At 37.5% G+C, this 21,190-nt stretch overlaps 1 protein-coding gene across 1 annotated transcript in view; it reads right to left on the reverse strand.

Annotated features, from left to right (window-relative positions):
* LOC126272370 (GATOR complex protein NPRL2-like) overlaps window positions 1-21,190 on the reverse strand; it is a 90,303-nt gene that overhangs the window by 43,574 nt on the left and 25,539 nt on the right. The window contains exons 2-4 of the mRNA XM_049975182.1: window positions 18,225-18,316; window positions 15,240-15,396; window positions 8,567-8,696 (exon numbers count right to left, since the gene is read on the reverse strand). Coding sequence (XP_049831139.1) covers window positions 8,567-8,696; window positions 15,240-15,396; window positions 18,225-18,316 — 379 coding nt within the window. The remainder of the gene's footprint in view (window positions 1-8,566; window positions 8,697-15,239; window positions 15,397-18,224; window positions 18,317-21,190) is intronic.

Here is a 21,190-nt window from a genome sequence, read left to right on the forward strand (position 1 = left end):
GATATAAGATGAACACCAACAAAAGCAAAACGAGGATAATGGAATGTAGTCGAATTAAGTCAGGTGATGCTGAGGGAATTAGATTAGGAAATGAGACACTTAAAGTAGTAAAGGAGTTTTGCTATTTGGGGAGCAAAATACCTGATGATGGTCTAAGTAGAGAGGATATAAAATGTAGACTGGCAATGGCAAGGAAAGCGTTTCTGAAGAAGAGAAATTTGTTAACATCAAGTATAGATTTAAAGGTGAGGAAGACATTTCTCAAAGTATTTGTATGGAGTGTAGCATTGTACGGAAGTGAAACATGGATGATAAATAGTTTGGACAAGAAGAGAATACAAGGTTTTGAAATGTGGTGCTACTGAAGAATGCTGAAGATTAGATGGGTAGATCACATAACTAATGAGGAGGTATTGAATAGGATTGGGGAGAAGAGAATTTTGTGGCACAACTTAGAAGAAGGGATCGAGTGGTAGGTCATGTTCTGAGGCATCAAGGGTTCACCAATTTAGTATTGGAGGGGAGCGTGGAGGGTAAAAATCATAGAGGGAGACCAAGAGATGAATACACTAAACAGATTCAGGAGGATGTAGGTTGTGGTAGTTACTGGGAGATGAAGCAGCTTGCACAGGATAGAGTAGCACGGAGAGCTGCATCAAACCATTCTCAGGACTAAAGATCACAACAACAACATGCAAGCCTTTTCATCTCTGCCTAAGTTTTGCGAGCTACATCCACTAGAACCTGTGACAAATCCTTTCAGAAAAGGGTACCTAACAATATAATTTATAGCCTGTCTTAAAATATTTATCTTTTTTGAACAAAGCTTATCTCAGTGCCATTTTCACTTTACTGCCCACATAACACAACTACTCTACTACTTTCAGCCTATCATTCCTCACATTATCACCTGGAGTACAATTCTTAGGATTGTTAGTATTATTGACAATTTTCACTTTATAATCTATTTTCAAGAAACACTCCATTTCATTCAAGTGGTCTTACAAATCCTTTGCCTTATCTGACAAATTCCAAAGTTTTTTTTTTTTTTTTTTTTTTTTTTTTTTTTTTTTTTTTTTTTTTTTTTGTATTAGGTTAGATTTACTTTCATTCCAATTGATCCGTAGTGAGGAGGTCCTCCAGGATGTAAGACATGTCAGGGAAATAATAATACATGACAAATATTTACAACTAAAACAAATAAGTTAAGTTACCTTTCACAGGGAAAGGTTCCAAGTGGAATGAGTGTCATTTTCTTCCCTTCTTCGTCATTTTTTTTTTTTTTTTTTTTTTTTTTAATGGACAATACATGAAAGGATCATTTTACAACACTCATTTGCTAAGATCACATTAATTCACTGAATGCAAAATTTTAAAAAAAAATGTTTTTATTTATAAGGTAATTAACATATAATAGAACAACCACAATACTTATTTACAACGAACAAATTACCGCACTGAAATGGTGCAGAAATTAGATTGTACTACTTTTTACACACACACACACACACACACACACACAAATCACTTTGTTCTACTGAGAAACTCATCAATGGAGTAGAAGGCGTTGGCTGGCAATAAGTCCTTTACACTGCTCTTAAACTGAATTTCATTCGTTGTTAAACTTTTTATGGCTGCTGGCAAGTTATTGAAAATGTGTGTTCCTGAATAATGCACACCTTTTTGTACAATAGTAAGTTGACTTTAAAATCTTGTGAAGACTATTCTTATTTCTAGTACTGATTCCATGGTTCCATTGGTTTGAAAAAGTGATATATTTTTAATGACAAATTTCATCAAGGAATAAATATATAGAGAAGCAGTAGTTTGTATCCCTAGTTCCCTAAACCGACCTCTGCAGGATGTTCTTCAGTTCACAGCACATATAACATTAATCCTTCTTCCAAATTTCACTTCAGTTTCCTTTATAGCTTGCTCTGTGTGCAGCTTGAATAACACAAGGGATAGACTACAAGCATATCTCACTCCCTTCTCAACTACTGCTTGCCTTCCACATCCTTAGTCTCTGAAACTGAAGTCCAGTTTCTGTGCAAGTAGTACATATCTTTTCACTTTCCATAATTTATTCCTGCTGCCTTGAGAATTTCAAAGAGTTTATTCCAGTCAACATCATTAAAAACTTTGTCTAAATATACAAACATAGGTTTGGTTTTCTTCAGCCAAGTCTCCTAAAGTCAGTCTTAGGATTAGTATTGCCTCACATGTTCTTACATTTCTGTGAAACCCAAACTCGTCTTCTCTAAGTTTGGCTTCTGGCAGTCTTCTCCATTCTACAACTATGATTTATTAAACTAATGCTTCAGTAATATTCACACCTTCTTTCTTTAGAATTAAGATTATTACATGCTTCTTTAAGTCTTAGGGAATAGTGTATATCTTGTATACTAGGTGGAATAGTAATGTCATGGTTGGTTCTCACAAAGATCTCAATAATTCTGAGGGAATGTTGCCTACTCCATGCACATTCTTTCAACTTGTGATATTACACAAGAAGAATTTCACAGAGTACTAAAAAAAATATCTCCCTACTTCACCTGCATCCAATTCCTTTTACATTTCCATAATAACGTCTTTAAGTCTGTCTCATTTTTACAGCCCTTCTGTACTGTGCAACATAACTAAAGGGTCACTTTTTTGAAACCTCATAAGTGTCTCCCAATGTGACACACAAGTTTGAAATTTGACCCAAAGGTGCCCACAGCCTTCTCCTATAATAGTGCAAAAGCTTGGCCACCTGCAACATCACCTTCAGAGTCGTCAGAGTCGTCAATGTTTCAGACAGCAAGCTCTCAACACAAGCAAAAAAAAAAAAAAAAAAAAAAAAAAAAACCTCTAAAGCTCAGAATTTCATGTGAGTTATAAGACAGGTTAATGATGTTACATTGGAACAAATTTCACCACAATTCTGTCCAACAGCATCTTGGACGTGTCACATGACAGGAAAGTTTTCACACCCCTTCTTACACACATTTCATCCATTCATGCCTCTGCAATGCAGATCAGAATTACAATGCCTAGCGCTGAATTGCATGGCATATGACCTCCCAATCATGTGACAACCCACAATATGGCGCTGAGCAGAACTGTTGTAAAATTTGATGCTAATGTGACATTGTTAACCCACCTTACACTTCACATAAACTTCCGAGATTTTGATTTTTTTTAGTATATGCTGACACCTTGCTGTTCAAAGCACCACCAATCCTGGGGGTGATGTCGCAGGCCACCATGCTTTTAACCATTATAGAGGAATGTTTAGGTCCTTCAAGTGAAATTTCAGACTTTTGCATCCCAACAGGAGACAATTACAGGGTTTTGAAAAAGTGACCCTTTAACTGTGTTGCACAGTATATATATTTCTTCCACCATTCAGTCTTCACTTTTTTGCTTTGTCTTGACTTTCCCTCTGGGCTTTTGATATTCATAGAGGTGCTTCTGTTTTCTCCAAAAGTTTCTTCCTAGAGAAATCTGAATCAAAAACTGTATGTACTTTGAGAATTGCAGACCACAGAGAGTATAGTTTGGATATACATTAATGTAAAGATTAATCAAATAAATGTGAAGTAATGAAGAGCTATTGGAGATGGTGAGGGGAGTTAAGGTATTAAAAGAAGGGGTGGATGTGGATGTAGGACAAAGCCTAACAGAGACTGAGCCTAAGAAGGTTCTGGAGGCATGTGTTGTAGGGATGATACTCATCTGCACAATTCAAAGAAGCTGATATTGGAAAAGGATGTACAAAGTTGCTCCAAATTGAATTTGTCATGAAGCAGCCACTGAAGTCAAACATGTTACACTCAGCAGCATACTTTGCCCTTGGGCAGTTAACTTGGCACCGTGCCACAAATGTTTATGTATTCATGTGGACAGCTGACTGGTAGTCATATTTTCGCACAAATCCTGAAACAGCCCACTATTCATTTCTGCAAGTGACTATTGGTAATCCTCCAAAGGAACTCTTATTTATTTCATTTTCCTGTCAAGGTTGAGTCATGACATGTGGGATGACATAATATGCAACCAGCCAAACTCTTCTTGATGGATTCAGACTCGGGCTTTTAATAGTAAACCTCTCTGTGATCCACAACACCTCTCTTGTCTGTCACAGGAGTTTGTTGAGCACCTCCATAATAGCCTCATTCCTTGTATACAAGACCATGATAAAATGCACCAATCTTCTTTTGATCCTCTTTATTTTTCTCCATTACTCCTAACCAATAAGAGTCACAGACTGATGAGCAATACTTGTGAATCAATTGGATTAGTATTTTTTAGATAGTTCTTTCATGGATTTTCCATTTTTCACCACTGCATAATCAACAGTTACAGGTATTTCTGCTGTTTAGATGCAAAATATCACATTTATTTAAATTGAGGGTCAACTGATAATCCTTGGGTCAAGCAACAAACATCTGTAGGCTCCAACTGGATATTGTTTTAGGTTTTCTGGTGTTTCTGCTTTCCTACATATAACAGAATCATCTAAAAACAGTTTCACGGAGCTTCCTGCATTATCCACCAATCCTATAACAGTGCCGTGGGGAGTTCCAAAAGTTACTTTTATTTCTAATTATTTCTCACCCTTACAAATAATGGGTTGAATTATATCTGCTAGGTAGTTCTGAATCCAGTTACAAAGATGATGCAATACTTTGTAACATCCTTTTTTGTTAATTAAGGGCACTGCAGAAATGTATTGAATGTCTTTTGACCACTTAAAGACCACGCCATCAGCATGTTTTCTGTCTGCACCTTGTCAGTGGACAGAGTGACTGAGTTTCACAATATCTTTGTTTGTGAAATCCATGTTGATTCCCACAGAGGAGATTTTTGTTCTTCAGAATGGTGACAATACATGAGCATGAATGGCTTATAACTACATATGAGGCCTGTTTAAAAAGTATCAGACCTTTGGCCAAAAAAATATTTCAAATACCTGACGGCGTTGGGACCCTCATCCCCTTCAAAGTAGGTCCCTTGTGCTTGCACACACTTAGTCCACCGATCCTTCCACAGCCGGAAAAACTTCCGGAAGTCTTCTTTTTGAATGGTGTTCAGCTCCGTTGTCATGTTCTGAATTATCTCTTATCTACTCTCAAAATGGGATCCTTTCAGCGGAGCCTTTAATTTTGGAAACAAGTCCCAAGGAGCCATGTCTGGAGAATAGGAAGGTTGGTAAATGACTGGAATTCCATGTTTGGCCAAGAGATTTTGGATCAATTCGGATGAATGTGTGGGAGCATTGTCGTGATGCAGTTGCCAGTTTTTTGCTGTCCACATGCCTGGTTCTTTGTGCCGAACTGCATCACGAACAACACCTTGATTGTACTTCGTCACTGTTTATCCTTCCGGTGCATATTCGTGATGTACAATTCCAGGAAAATCACAGAAGACAGTCAACATCACCTTGATTTTGCTTCGTACCTGCTGCACTTTCTTTGGCCTTGGAGACACAAGATGCTTCCATTGAGACGATTGTTCTTTTTTTTTTTTCTGGGTTGTACCCGTACACCCGTGACTCATCTCCAGTTATCACAGTGTTCAGAAACCCAGGATCATTGTTGGTGGTGTCCAGAAGGTCCCGTGCAACGTCAAAACGGAGGCCTTTTTGTTCTGGTGACAATAACTTGGGCATGAATTTCGCAGGCACTCAGTGCATGTTCAAATCATCATGCAGAATTGCATGTGCAGAATCTTTAAGTCACTAAAACCTCTTGGGCAATCTCCCACATGGTCAAATGATCTGCCATCACCAAATTTTGAACCCTCTCAACAACAGCTGCATCCGAACACTTTGGGGCCTGCCAAAATGCTGGTCACTCTCCGTTGATGTGCGGCCATTTTTGAATCAGTTGAACCACTCCTTAATTTGTGTTACACTCATTGCATCTTCTCCAAACACCTGCTGAATCTCACAAATTGTTTTGCTTTGAGAATCACCAAGCTTTAGACAAAATTTGATGCAGTATCTTTGCTCAACACGTTCAGTCATCTTGAGAGAATTGGTAATCTGATGACCGCATTGTGTAGCACCTCACTCAGCAACCAACAGGCAGTGACTGATGCGCTGGAAGGTGGGGACAAAATTCGATCATGCGCCTAAAGGTCTCTTCCTTTACTGTGTACAGTGGCACCACACTATTGTCTCTATTTTTCACGGGAAAATCAAATGTCAGATACTTTTTAGACAGACCTCGTATGTGTGTCTACCTGATGATACTTCTTGAAAATGAGAATGATCTGTGCCTCTTTACTATCTTTTGAATCATTCATTGCTCCAGAAACCTGCGAGAAAATGATACTAGGAGGAGTGCAACTTCTTGTATATTACTTTATAGATTAATACAGATACGTCATCATTACAGTTGCCTTTCCTCTGTTTATGAGATAGCCTATCCAAAATCTGTTATTTCGCATTTATGCAAAGATAAAAGGAACCATATTGTGATCTTCTGCAGTTAAACAGCTTAAGAGGATTGATTTTGGTTTGCAGCCTTCTATCTGATCTTCTACAGTAAAACAATTCCAAAGATTGGATTCAGTATTTTGTCCACCACTGTTTCATCTTGTACTTTGGAGCCAGTATGATCAGTGACTGGATAGATAATTTTGATCTATTTCATGACTTTGCATAAGAACAATACATCTTAGAAATTTTCGTCAGTTTGGTAAACAAAATTTTACTTTCATGTATGTAGAATGCTTCTGACATTGCTTTCCTGGTGTCCTGGTGCTACTTTCGTCTTTATTCGGCTACAACTGTCACAGCTCTTTGCAGTTGCAGTGAATTGTACTATGGGTGCTAAGCCAAAGTGGGTCTTTCATGTACCTCACAATTTTTCTCAGCACATAAATAGGCAAACTCTATTGTATAAGACTGACTCTTATCCACTGATATTATGAAAATTGACACTCATCATACAACGGAGATGCTGAGTCACAGATACACCCACACACACACACACACACGCACACATACACACACACACACACACGCACGACTGCAGTCTCAGGCTACTGTTGCTATCTTTGGCGATGGCCTTATGGGCCAAAAGCTTTGTTTGTGACAGTCTTTTTGTTGTGTCAATCTGTGACTCAGCATCTCTGGTATATGATGAGTGGCAACTTTCCTTTCATAATACTGTTACACTCCATCCTGGATTTTCCATTGTTAGATCTTATCCACTGATATTTCACATCTCCATCCTGAAGACAAATATTTGATGTTGACTGCTCAGATAGTGGCAATCTTTTTCCTATCACACTTGCGAAGCAAAAGTATTTTTTTACCTTTCTTAACATTCCTTTTAACACTTCATAGATATTGATGCCATAACAGCTTTACGGTCATTGGTTCCCACCTCTATTTTAACTTATTTGAAAGGTCATTTAGTTACTAGCAGATCTAAGAGGTAAGCCAAAAGATTCCAGTTCTTTGACTAACTGCTTGAAGTAATGGTCAGAAAAGATGTTCAGAACAATCACATTCAAATCCCTACTTGTGGAACAAGTTGTAATTGTATGACTCATCTTCTATGACTGATAAGTTGAAATCTACCTCTGTTACAATAGCACGATCAGAAAATTTTCACATGAAATTCTGTAAGCTTTCTATGCTGCCACAGCTTCTGAGGGAAATAGTTCAAAAAGAATTTAATTACCATGCCTGGTTAAGTTTCACATTTACTTTCATCCAGATTATTTCGAATACAGAATCCGTAATTACCTCACTGCACTGACTTCAAATTCCATTTCTATCAGTCAATTTTTGTAAATTTAAGTCATTTGTTACCTATCCCAATGACAGGATAAACAATGGTCCTCTACCAAATTCATTCTCCCCTTGGTGTTATTCCCACATACCTCACATGTGAATATCCGCTTGTAACATTCAAAAATAATTAGAGGGAACATCAGTGAGACTAAAAACTTGAACTGAGTCTAAAGACATGCTCAGATAGGCATTTTTAACACAACTGTTTGTGATAAGTAAGAGACCTGGGTGTGACTCATGTTCTGGCATAAACTTCCACAGTTATGACACATTCACTAAAAAGAAAATCAATTATTGACATTGCAGAAGGTTTTCATATACCTTATGGTCTTTATTTTATACTCCCATTTTTAAATGCCTTCACTGCTCTCATAGTTTTGTTACAGCGTAATACTCCACTTCTTTTCCTTGGTGACCAACACACAAGAACTCTATCTAATGTGTGATAACCTATAGCACAAGATACATACATATGTTTATCAGTAACATAGCAGGGACGTTCTGGTAGAAAGTAAATAATAGAGTAATGGAGACTAATCATCGAAAAGCAGAAATGGTGAGTCATCAACAGGCACACACAAAAGAGACAGAAAACTTGCTAGAAATCAGAATTTTGTGTGTGTGTGTGTGTGTGTGTGTGTGTGTGTGTGTGTGTGTGTGTGTGTGTGTGTTTTGACAACTCAATGCTTGTGCTATTCGGTGAGTGGTCCTTTGCGCCAAATTACACATCACATAATATACAGAGAAGCAAATGAGAAATTTTGTACCAACCAGTCAATGTGCACATTCGATGAGTATTCAGATCATGGAGAATCTGTCTCAACATTCGCACAAGCCTTCCATGATCCCCTGCTTTCTGATTATATTTGGACAGAAAATGATTTTCTACTTCCATGGCCATCTGAAAAAGGTAAAATCCAATATTTCAGAAAACTCTGAAGTATAAGTACCCTGCTGGATATAGATCAGATTAATATGATGGGCTCAAAATAAACACTGGTAAAGAAGACAAATACTACATAACAGCAATGAACAACTTAAGTAAAATAATTTTAACAGACTTCGGAGTAGTACAGATGGCAAGATTTTAGACAGCATAACAATGTCGGAAAGCATCCCAGTATTTAACTATAGGGAATTATGAATGCCACAGGAAATCCAAGTCTGAATAGCCACCAGTAATTTAAATGCCATTCCTCCAAAATATGAGTCAAGCAGCTTAATCATTGCACTTCACAAACAATTCACAGGAAGGAAGAATTCTTTAAGAAAAACTCACAGCTACACGAGCACCCTTATGACATGCATGCCAAAAGTCATTTGTCTGATAGAGTGGAAAATGCCATTTGTTTAAAAAGGCCACCTGTCACCAGTCAGTGGATATCCAGTTGTTATACTGGCATTCAAATTTTTTAGTAAAACACCCTTTCTACACATTAGAAGGTTATCATACTTATATGAACAACAACAAATGCTTTGTGAAATTATGCAAATAGAAATCAGTAAACATCTTATTGTAATTTTGTTGTAAATTAATGCCGTATTTAGGAGACTGTGTCTCGTGTATTGAACAAATAACTGTAATCATTACTGTTTCTTTGTACATGTGCAGTGTACCATTCGATGTTGAATAAAGCTATAATAATAATAATAATAATAATAATAATAATAAACAACTACCAGAAGTAATATTTTGGGCAGACAGTTTGAACATTCAAAACTCATTTTAATTAACATACTTACAAGCAAAATAAAACTGCACTATCACAAATATGTCAATACACAACCATATTATATCACACGAGCACTAATAGGGAGATTATGCATTAAGTCAACATCAGTGGTAGTGAGATGTACTGAAGGAGCTTTCAATATATTACGCTAAAAGAAAATAAGCAGTTAAGATATTAAATAGAAAATGAATTTTTCCAGAAAGTTTATTTCAGCATTTACAATGACATTCTTCACTATATTTAGAGTGCCTGATGTTCCCCTAATTCCATAAACATGGAAGTGGGAGATTTTTCATTTGAGGGAGTTAACTATATTCTTACTTTTTTTGATGGATCATGAAGTAATTCTGAATTGGCTGCATGTGTATGGCATGGTATAACTTCTCGGATGCACTCTATTACTTTATCCTGTGAACTTACCACACCCATCTTCTGAACTATTTCCAGAAAGTGATTAATAAATATGTTTGCTACTTGACTGCTATTACTTATTTTTTGCTGATTTTTATTCAATTAAGTTCTCACAGTATTTTATACTGCTTACGTTGCTTTAATTTTATCACCTTAGCTGCTAATTCCATTTCCTTAAGAAAAACTCAGCGTTTCTTGTAATGAGTAAACAGTTCCATGTGTGTGTTATGTCCTCACCGCTTTTCTTGTAATTTCTTTTTCCTCCCACATGAAATTTTGATTCTTTCTGTAATCCACGGCTTTTTTATGTCTTTTGTACCGTTTCAATTTGTTTTAGTAAAGGACTCTGTTTCCTATGTCACATATTACTTTAAATCTGTGCAGATTTTCATCCGTATCACTAAAGTTCTGGTTGACAATGTCAAACTTTTTTCCATTAGGTCTAAGAATATTCCTGTTACTTGCATTTTATCATCTGTAGATTTTAGAACATTGTACATACAGTTGTATACAGCAGTGTCTGTTGATTTCTGGATTCTGAAGCCACATTGTAAGCAAGCTAGAATATTTTTTTATGTAAGTTTGTCAAGCTATTGTTGATAATATACTGTAATACCTATGAAAAACTGAAGGTCAAAGTAATTGGAGAACAATTACACACATTATCTTTCTCTTCCAATATTTACAAGGGTACAGTTTTGGATATTTTTAGTAACTCTGAAAAAAAAATCCTGACTGAAGTAAGCTAGTACAAAGAAGGATAGAAGATTCAATTAGCTACAGCAAACATTTATTTGTAAACAGGCTAGGTTCCTTGACAGCTTTACAATTTCTTCTCTCCTTACATCTACATACATAAAAATCAGTTGTCATGTATATGAAAGATCATCACCCGAGAATGACTTGACCAATTCAGTTGATTTTATTTTACTTTATCTTGTTTTGTGCTACATTTGTAATTGTGGACAGTAATGGTATTTTTGGAATGAAAAAGAAAATAAAAAAACTGCTTTCAGTTTGACAGTCCTGCTGTCATGTTTACAAAATAACAAAAAAAATCAGTTTGACAGTTTTTTTTTCTTATAAAACACTGTTAGCAAAAATCTTGGAAAGATATTGACAGATTTACTTTACATTTTTACATGATACTCTACTGAACATTCAGATGGAAATGGACATAGAGAGGGTGGAGGTGGAGATGAATAGAGAGAAGGGGAAAGAGGTTATGCACAGAGAGATGGGGGAGATGAGGAGATGTATGGAAGAGAGGGGGTTACCACACATGTTTAGCACTTGTAAACCATTGCTGGGTGCACTTTTTGTAAGACTGGGAGTTATTTCTGGTTGGTTGCATGTTTCCAGTGAATTTTTCCCCAAATCAGCAGCAATTCTAGTAAATTTATTGTTCAAGATGTTTACTGTTTCTACTGGATTAACAACGTTATTCTTATTGTATGTCAGGCCATTGTTATCACTTATTTTTTATAACTCTCTGGTTCCATTCTGATAAGGTCTCACATAGCTCTTACTTTATTTGTTGCATTAGAGATTTAGTTATCATTATACATTGTTTTATTGGTTTAACTTCTAGCTTCATTATCATTTATTGGACATATTTCTTTACACATTTCATGCATTTTTCCCAATTAATTCATTCTTAATTCCTTTATTTTTTCAGTTATCTCATTTTCCTTACTAATAATTTCTGGGTGTAAAGAGAAAGCTGACACATAATGCAGTACTAGAGTATTTTTTAAAAAAAGAAGTGTCAAACTTATCTTCCACACAGTCTGATAGACACCTGACCAAAGTTCATTAGTTGATAAATTAAATGAAGTCCTTTATGATACCCCCATAAAGAACCATCGTTTCACTTTTTGCCTTGTACTTTCAGATTTGGTTTGTTCAATATCCATTCTGACGATCAGGAACTTGTGATCGTTAAATCCTGGATTGCATATGTTTACTGATGCAGCATACCTAGAATTGTTAATAATTATTTGATCTAAGACTGTTGATGTTTTTCTTGTAGGGATATCTTATTAGATCTAATAATACACACTTGTGTTCATTTTCAGTGATGAAATGTTTATTATCACCACAAATTACTGCATGACACTTCATTACAAGAATCCCTCCATATTTTCCAAGAACATTTCAGAGTTTCCTGGTAAGGAACAGTACACAGCTGCAACTATTTTCTTTTTGAGACTTTTAACTACTGCAATCTCAAAGTTCTTGTGAACACTAAGTGAGGTGATGTTAGTGGAGCTCCTGACTTTTTATTACTTATATAGTAAATGGTCACTCCTTCACAGCAGTTACTGAGTGCTATAGGAGTAAACCCAAACTAAAGTTCAGGAGACTGATTCTATTTCGGTCTGGAGAGAGCCTGTGTCTGGATGGCATAAAACCTTGCCATTCACCTTCCACTTCATTTACTTTCAACATATTCAATACATTTGTTTCATTATATAGGGACTGGACATTATGGTTATAGGCCTTTAGTAGACATTTATAATTTTCTTGATTATGTCTACAGCGCTACTCATCTTCAGTTTAACTGTTCTGAGTCACTACATTTGCTGAAGTGCTTCCACTTGCAGTTCAACTATGCACCAACGTTTGCTTCATTATAGATTGCTTTGGTTGTATTTTATAACTTCATATTCTATCCTTTTCATCGCTACTGTAGTTTAATACCTGAGCTGCACTGTTTATGCCTGCTGCACATTTCTTATCACACTGAATTAGACGTAGCCCACACCTTGTAAACTAATTCCTTCCTTAACGTCAAGTGTCTGGAACTGTGACATTTCTAAATTTAACGATGGGAAATCCAGGATGGAATGTAACAATATTATGAAAAGAAAAATTGCCACTCACCGTAGAGTGGAGATGCTGAGTCAGAGACTGCAATATAGGTTTATGTATTTGCGACAGTCGTTTTGTTGTGCCTATTTGCAACTCAGCATCTGTGCTATATGGTGAGTGGCAACGTTCCTTTTTATAATAGTGTTACATTTATGAATTTCATACACCAGTTCTTCAGTTTCTGGTTGGTATGACAGATCTCTGTATTAACACAACACAAACTCGTTTCTCAGACAAAGTCATCAGTATTATGTTTGTAAACTGTAGTAGCTACTGTGTAATGAGCAAATCTTTAATAAATGAGCTCGCTTCATCAGATCGTACTTCGTTTTAGATCATACATTGTTTTGCTCCTGCTACGATAACAAGTGTGTCTGTGATAACCCATGGGGCTACCATCTCCTTCAGCAGTAAACTTGACCCAATGATACTACCATCACCGAGCAGTCACAGTTACAGCTATAGCTATGTCTGTTTTCTCCCTTGAATGCTGCAACGGTCAGACGCAGATAGAAGCACCACACCAGATTCACAATGCAGGACATCTGTGCAGGCACCCTTCTAGCACCACCTGCAACTAGCTTGATTGCCACCACCAATTTATGAGATTGCTGCCAGCTGCACCTCTTCATTCTGTATTGGCTCATCATACTGTGCTCAGACTGCTTATTGTGGATTATTCTACTGGTTTGCTCTATGGACTGTGTATATGCTCCTGATAACTGTATCAAGCTTAAATGTCAAAATGTATCAGTTCGTGAACTCATCATGCTAGTTTCATATTGTTAGTTACAACAACACCTTTTAGAGAATCAGCACTTTCTTTACATACATCTGCCTCAACATCTAAAATGTTGATCCTGGTTTAACAACATCTGGCACTTTACTGCTAATTTTATCACCACATATTTGCACTGATCGTAATCCACACCTGAGATTTATTTTCCTCTGAACCATCCTCTTCCATGTCTTTATTAATAATGTTGTCACTGGATATATATCATACATAAATCTTCATTCACTGCCACTACACTGGCACTTTTCAGCACTGCATATTGACCTTGAAGAACAGCATATCTTATTTTGAATAGTTTGATATCCTTTTGCAGCATTTTGGTCACTTCATCCTTCTTCATAGTATTTACAAATTTTCTTTCACATATTTTATTTACACACATCTGACATGTCCAAATATTACTGTTACAAGACTTAAGTTTATTATTTATTTATACAGTGTACTCTCACAGGTACATACATGGTCCTTAATGGAGACCAGTTGCGAAGAAGTCCATTCAGTGTCGAACCACTGCTTGTGTCTCTATGCAAAATAGTAGCAGAGTAACATTAAAAGTTTTGTTCTGTTCTTAAGCATTCTTTCAAACTGTGACAATAAGTCAAATTAGCAAATTTTAAGTTTTCTTGAAGCATTTTTCGTGATACAAATAATTGGAGCTTTTACTCTGGACACCATTCCTCACTTTTTTGTTATATAGAGTGCACATACTATTACCTTTAACTTCATATTTATGAGCAAATTTTTTCCAGCTTTTATAACTTTTCCAATCTTCAATTGTACTGGATATATACTTTGAAAGGTGGAACTTCTGTCTTATGTAATTTTAAGATTATATTCAGTACATACTTTGTTTACATCATGTACTGCCATTCTTCACTTTCTTGTAGTATTACCTTATCATCAGCAAATGGTAATGCAGTTAATTCAGTATTTTTATCTAATTTAATTCCTAATAAAGCCTACAGTTTTAGTTTTGGTTTATATTAGTTTATTCTACTACGCATTTAATCACTGCAATTTCCATTCAACTATTCCACTGATACATATTTGTCACCCAATACTTGAGCATTACTCACCACTTCAAATATAAAACTGACAATATTCAAGTTAATCAAATTGTTATTGTTTCTTCCCAGATATTTAAGAGTTGCTATCTTAACCATTTGATGACTTTCTATGAAGCCAAAACCAAGATATAATTTGTTTCAACTGGGACTGGAAAGACAATAAAATAATTTTGTTCACAAAATAGTTCCTGTGCTCACTTCACTAGTAAGTTCAGTCTATGTAATATTTAAGTTGTGTGCACTATAAATTCTGTTAAAGATATTTTAGATAATTATGTCCTCTACTTTGATCTTTAAAAAACATGTTCAAGAACAAAAGACTATTACTTATGTCATATCATGTGGAATAAAAGTTACAACTTGCTGCAGAATGGTGCTGGAGGGCAAATTTGTGAAAGGTGGTGTGTGTGTAATATATGACTGAGTGTAGCCCAAGTGATACGTGAAACAACAGTTGTGACCGTATGTTAAACAGCACAAGAAACTTAACAGCCATTACAGAAACACACATCTGTTAAGGAATTAGCAAGTCTATTCTACAATATAATCACAGAACATCTTACCAAGTAATCTGCTAGCTTCTTAACAACAGGTTCATATTGGACAGTGCGGGCCCATGCATCACATACAAAGCACAAGTTGTAATGGTAAGCATTTCTGGCATATTTTTTGTTATCAATTCGAACTGGAAAGCCAAGCACCTTCAAATCATACAATACACTGGAAATAAAAATGGAGCCATGAGATTTTTTCCAGTTTTCATTTTACCTTCGTTACAGCTAATTCTCTTTCTACGCTACAAACAAGAAGCTGTTTAATAAATAACAGCATGCCTTTAATTAAAATTTAAAGGAAGGTCTTATCTCATTTGTAAAAGAAACTGAGTCAGTTAAAAAAGCTAAATGCTACAAAGAGGGATCATTTGATTATAGTTACTTATGAATCTTGCACATGGTACTGCTGGTGATCCTCTGCCACATAACATAAAGAAAATATACACAATCTTACAATCACAGTTAGAATCTACAGTATCTCTGCCTCCGTGTCATCATTAGGATGTGCCAATTTCTTTGCAAAAATTAAAGTTACTCGACTTAGTCCAACAGCAAATCAATGACGACACCCTGATGACAACCTTGACAAATAATTCACATATCAGTGAAAATAATTTTTGAAAATATGATGTAAGTAGATGAATAAAAAATCTACTCACCATGTGGCTGCAGGAGAAAATATAAAAAGTTTAAGCAAATGTGCAATCTTTCAGAGCCAGTGTCTCCTTCTTTGAGCAACCGGGTTGAAGGAGAAGGAAGAGGGATGAAGGAAAAGGACTGTTGAGGTTACGGAAATTGGGGAGAGTTCGGAAATGTTGTTCAGAACCCCATATCATGAGAGACTTACCAGATGGCATGAGAAAGAAAGATTGATTGCTGTTCCTGCATCCCTCTTCCTTCCCCGTCAACCCTTCTGCTGGAAGATTTATACACAGTCTAGTCACATTAATGTGACAGCCTGCATAACCACCTATTGTAGCACAGGCTACTGCAAGATGTACAGGAAGAGAGTCAACGAGGTTCCAGAAGCTACCAATGAGGCTGTGCTAGGTTTCTCTGTTGAGATCCACGGCATGAACAGCCCAATCAAGATGGTCCCACAGATTCTAAATTGGGCTTAAATCTGGCAAGCTTGATGGCCAGGGGAGTATAGTAAACTCACCTTGGTGCTCTTCAAACCACACATATACACTGCGAGCTGTGCAACTTTTTCATTGTCCTGCTTGTAGAACCCATCATGCTGAGGAAAAATAAAATGCCTGTAGTGGTGGACATGGCCCCTCAAGGATGAAAACCATACTTGTGTTAATTCACTGTGCCATCCAGAATGACTATTTCATCCAGGGAGTGCCCTCCAGCATGGACCCTTCCGAAGACTGTCACAGATTGTTTGTTTTCAGACATTTCATGCCGTACATGCTGATGACCATATGTCTGATGGAGCATAAAACAAAATTCACCTGGAAAGGCCACCAGTTGCCACTCAGTGGATGTCCAGTTGGGGTACTGGCATGCAGATTCCAGCCTTCATTGTCAACGAACAGCAGTCAGCATGGATGCATCAACAGGTGCCCGCTGCACAGGCTCATATGCAAAAATGTTCACTGAAGGGTCAAGGAGACACTGTTGGTGGCCCCCTTGGTTCATGTGGGTGGTCAGTTGCACAACAGTTGCATGTCTATTCACCCACACACATCTTCACAGCAGTCACTCGCTTATATCATATATGGCCTGTTGTGCACAGTAGTTGCCTTATACCGGTTTTGGATAATGCCATTTTTCTATGCGTGGTATACTTTAACCATGGCAGCATATGAACAGTTGACAAACTATGTTGTTTCAGGAAGGCTTCCACTCTTGGCCCAAAAGCCAATGATCATGCCCTTTTGAATGGCAAATAAATCACTCTGCTTACACAATACAACAACTGCACTGTTTTCAGTGTCCTGTAAACATGCTTTACATAGCCTCCAATGCTAGTGCTGCCACCTCCCATCTCTTGGTGCACATAGTAATGCGATTGGACCATATATATGTTTCTCCTGTCTCCATTTGATGAGCACACTTTCTTTTAACTAGAAAATTACATTACACTAACAAATAGATGCAATTCTGTTTAAAACAGCAACAAGAAGCCACAAAAGCTCATTCACACCAAGTGGGTTGACCTTTGAATCGATCCTGTGAAATTTTGAACAAAAATCTGGCAAATGGATACACAAAAGTCAGTGTGTGTCAATGTGTTTAATAACATTCAGGAGTTTGCGAGTAAGCACATGTAAAGATGTCCACAGCACTGGAGGAAATTCATACTGGTGCACTTAAAAATACCTAGGAGAGCTGGAGCAATGTGCAGTAAGAAATGTTTGTTGTAGCCCTATATTGCATGCGTAATCAGATGACACATGATGCAAGGCCTAGAGAAGTCACCTTGTAACCTGGACAGATGGTGTAGTAAGTGCTGTGCCATGTTTACTTACTTATTGTATGCTCACCTATGAGATTTTTTACTGATGTGTTCTATAGTTATGAGACTTAGCATTGCTCTATGTGTCATTCAGTGTTACTGTGGATCTCTTCATGTGGGAGTAGAATAAAACTTGGTTGGTGTTATTTCTTACACTGTGTCTCTACAATATTACAACAGTGTTAGCACATCCGTAAGAATCAGACCACTGAATAACAGTTCGCCTTAAACATTTACAGTCTCAGTTGTCCCAGGAATCTGTTGTCTCATGAATTTTAATCATCACATCGTTTTGGGCTTGATTGACTGACTAATTCAATGAACTACATGTTAGTGATACTTTTCATTTCCCAATGTACATTAATGCAATGTTTGCACCTAGACCATGGATTTCTAATGGAAATTAGTTGTACATTGACCCTGCTATTCACTACTACACCATTTCTGTGCAATCTTTCGAATTGCTGTTTATAGAAGAAACAATTTTCCCAGTACATTGCAATCCTTTTTGTTGCATTGTAACTTACACTGTAATGGTACTCCTTTGGAGTTGTGCCTTTGGTATTATGTAGACACTCACTGCATCAAAAAAGTCCTTAGAAATATAATTTTCAGGGACCTGAAATACACAATGAAGAAAATCTATGAAGATAGTTTAATCAAAAGCATCAGCAGTGCCATGCAGAAAATACACCTGGCAAGTTAAAATAAAGCAATGATTCTCATTTTTCTGTCACAGACTGTAACAAATATGTTAATGTGACATATCACAAGTAAATTTCAAATAATTAAACATTGCTCAAGTGTACTCATTTAAATATAAGAGGCTTTCAAAAAGAAATGAGCCCGAGTCTGGAATGCACAAACCAGTGACAGGAGGGTAATATTGTGGCGTGTGCAACAAGGTGTGGTTCTGACCAGAGCATTGAAGTTTACAGCCCGTCACTAGAGGGCACGTGTGTATGTCATGTGACTATACTAGCAGCAGCATGCATCAATCGTCCAATGCTGCCAGTCACATTGCAAACAGCGACATGCAGGTGTCAACACAAGAACAAAGAGGTGTTGTTTATTTTCTGATAATGGGAGGAGGAGGAGGAGGAGGAGGAGGAGGAGGAGGAGGAGGAGATATTCACCAACGAATGTCACAAGTGTACAGTGAACTCTGCATATCCCTTCCAAGGGTCAAGGCGTGGCACAAGGGCTTCAGGGAAGGACGGGTGTTGTTAGCTGATGATGCACGGTCTGGAGCACCACACTGCATTACCGATGACATCGTTCAGCTGGTGGCTGCACTCATTATCCAGGACCACCGAGTGACAGTGAAAGCCATAGCTGCCATAGTCGGATTGAGTGTCAGAAATGTTCACATCATCATGAAGGAATGACTGCACATGTGCAAAGTGTGTGCCCAATGGGTGCCCCACACTCTTCAACCACAACAGGAAGTATTCTGAATAGCCCACTGTCTTGCTCATCTGCAGCACTATGCTCGGGAAGGGAATGCACTCTTGGCACGAGTGGTCATCACTTTGAACCAGAATTGAAATGACAGTCTCCAGTGGAAGCATCCAGGGTCATCACACCACAACAAAAAAAGCCAAGGCTACCCACACGAGTGCAGGAAAGGTAATGCTAACGTTCTTCTTTGTCAAGATGGCCCCCTTCTGATTCACTTCCAGCAGTATGGGACGACAGTGAATGCCCAGCATTACTCGCAAACCTTGACCACCCTTCAACAACCAAGCAAATCAAAACAATCAAGCAATCTCACCTGTGGGGTCATTCTGCTCCACGACAATGCAAAGCCTCATAAGGCCAACCCAGTCGCGGCATTCCTGCAGAAATTCAAATAGGAGGGTCTCGGCCACTCTCCATACAGTCTGGACCTCTCTCCTTGTGATTACTCCATTTCTGATCCCCTTAAAAAGGCTCTGAGGGGCAAATGTTGCACCCAGCTGAACGTGTGGAACTGGTTAGCATTGCAGCCCTGGGAAATTTACTAGACAGCCATTCACTGTCTTATGCCACAGTGGGACAAGTGTCTCAACAGCCAGGGTCAATACTTCTAACATACAAGTACTGGTTTCTGTAATTATGCCTCTAGGTCATTTATTTTTGAATGCCCCTTATACAAAAAAAATTTCTAAGAACTGCATGAAGGCATGTGAAGGACAGTTACCTCAATATTTTCTGTCTGCCAAAATGTTTTAAAATAATTACAAGCTGAAGTTCTCAAAAAATATTTGGGTGCAAGTCTTGATTTACTTCAGTGCCAAATTCACAAACAATATTAGTTAAATAACAATGTATAATTACAAATACTGCTAAGAACAATATAATATTAAAAGACATCACAGAAAGACGTGTGAAGAAACGATGTCCAAGTACAAAAATAGTTTTAATTGGTAGTACCACAAGCTGGACCTGACCCACAATGCAGTCATATGACACAGTGACAGTTTTGGAACGAAATAACTCGTCTTTTTTTTTTTATCTGGCCTGTTATCTTTTAATACTGGGAACAAAATAAACAAGTTTCATAGTTTGGTTCATATTAGAACAACATGGCCTTTCCATAGAAGATATTTATTTTTATCAGACCCCTGAGCAAGGTGCTATGGTGGTAAGACAACAGACTCTTATTTTGGAGGATAGTTGTTCAAATTCCCTTCAGGGTACATTAATTCTGATTTTCCATGGTCCCCTTAAATCACTTAACACAAATGATGATATGGCTCCTTTGACGAGGACATTGCCAATATGAGGGCAACTCAGAAAGTCTTTGCCCCTATTTTTTATTAGCCAAAATAAGGTACAAACAGGTAATGACAAATATACATGCTATTCTATGTGCCTTACACTATTTTACCACATAGTCCCCACACCGGTTCACACATTTGTCCCATTGCAGCACTAAATTTGAGATGCCCCTGTGGTGGAATTCGTCTGGCTGACTATGGAACGATAATTGGACTGCCCCCTTTTTTTTGGGTCACAGATGAACACTGGGTTTTCCATGCCATGCTCTGCTGCTTGGATTCTGGCATTAAATCCAGTATCCAAATTTCATTGTCAGTAACAATATGGTTCAGGAAACCAACCTCCTAGGAATATCATTCCAGACGATTCATTGAAGACATCATTTTCTGGCCTTTCATCATGTCATCCAACCGCTTAGGCACCCATCGATATGAAACCTTCTAGTAACCTAAGGACCCATGAATGAAGCCCTCCCACACAATATGCTAAGCTCTCAGAAAATGGCTGTAATGTGCACATTCCGATCTGCTTTCCCATTGCATCCACGCTGGAAATGTTGTCGTCAATCAGTGATGAACGTAGCCTCTGCAACTGCTCATTTTCATTCAAGGCTTCAGGACTTTTGTTGAACTCACACCACTACTAGCACTACTACAGCATTACTGGCAGTTATCAAAGTGAGACAGTTTTCCCCATATGTGGGCTGCATTTCCCTGTAGATCTCGGTGGG

The sequence above is a fragment of the Schistocerca gregaria genome, chromosome 1, assembly GCF_023897955.1.
Source record: "Schistocerca gregaria isolate iqSchGreg1 chromosome 1, iqSchGreg1.2, whole genome shotgun sequence".
NCBI lineage: Eukaryota > Metazoa > Arthropoda > Insecta > Orthoptera > Acrididae > Schistocerca > Schistocerca gregaria.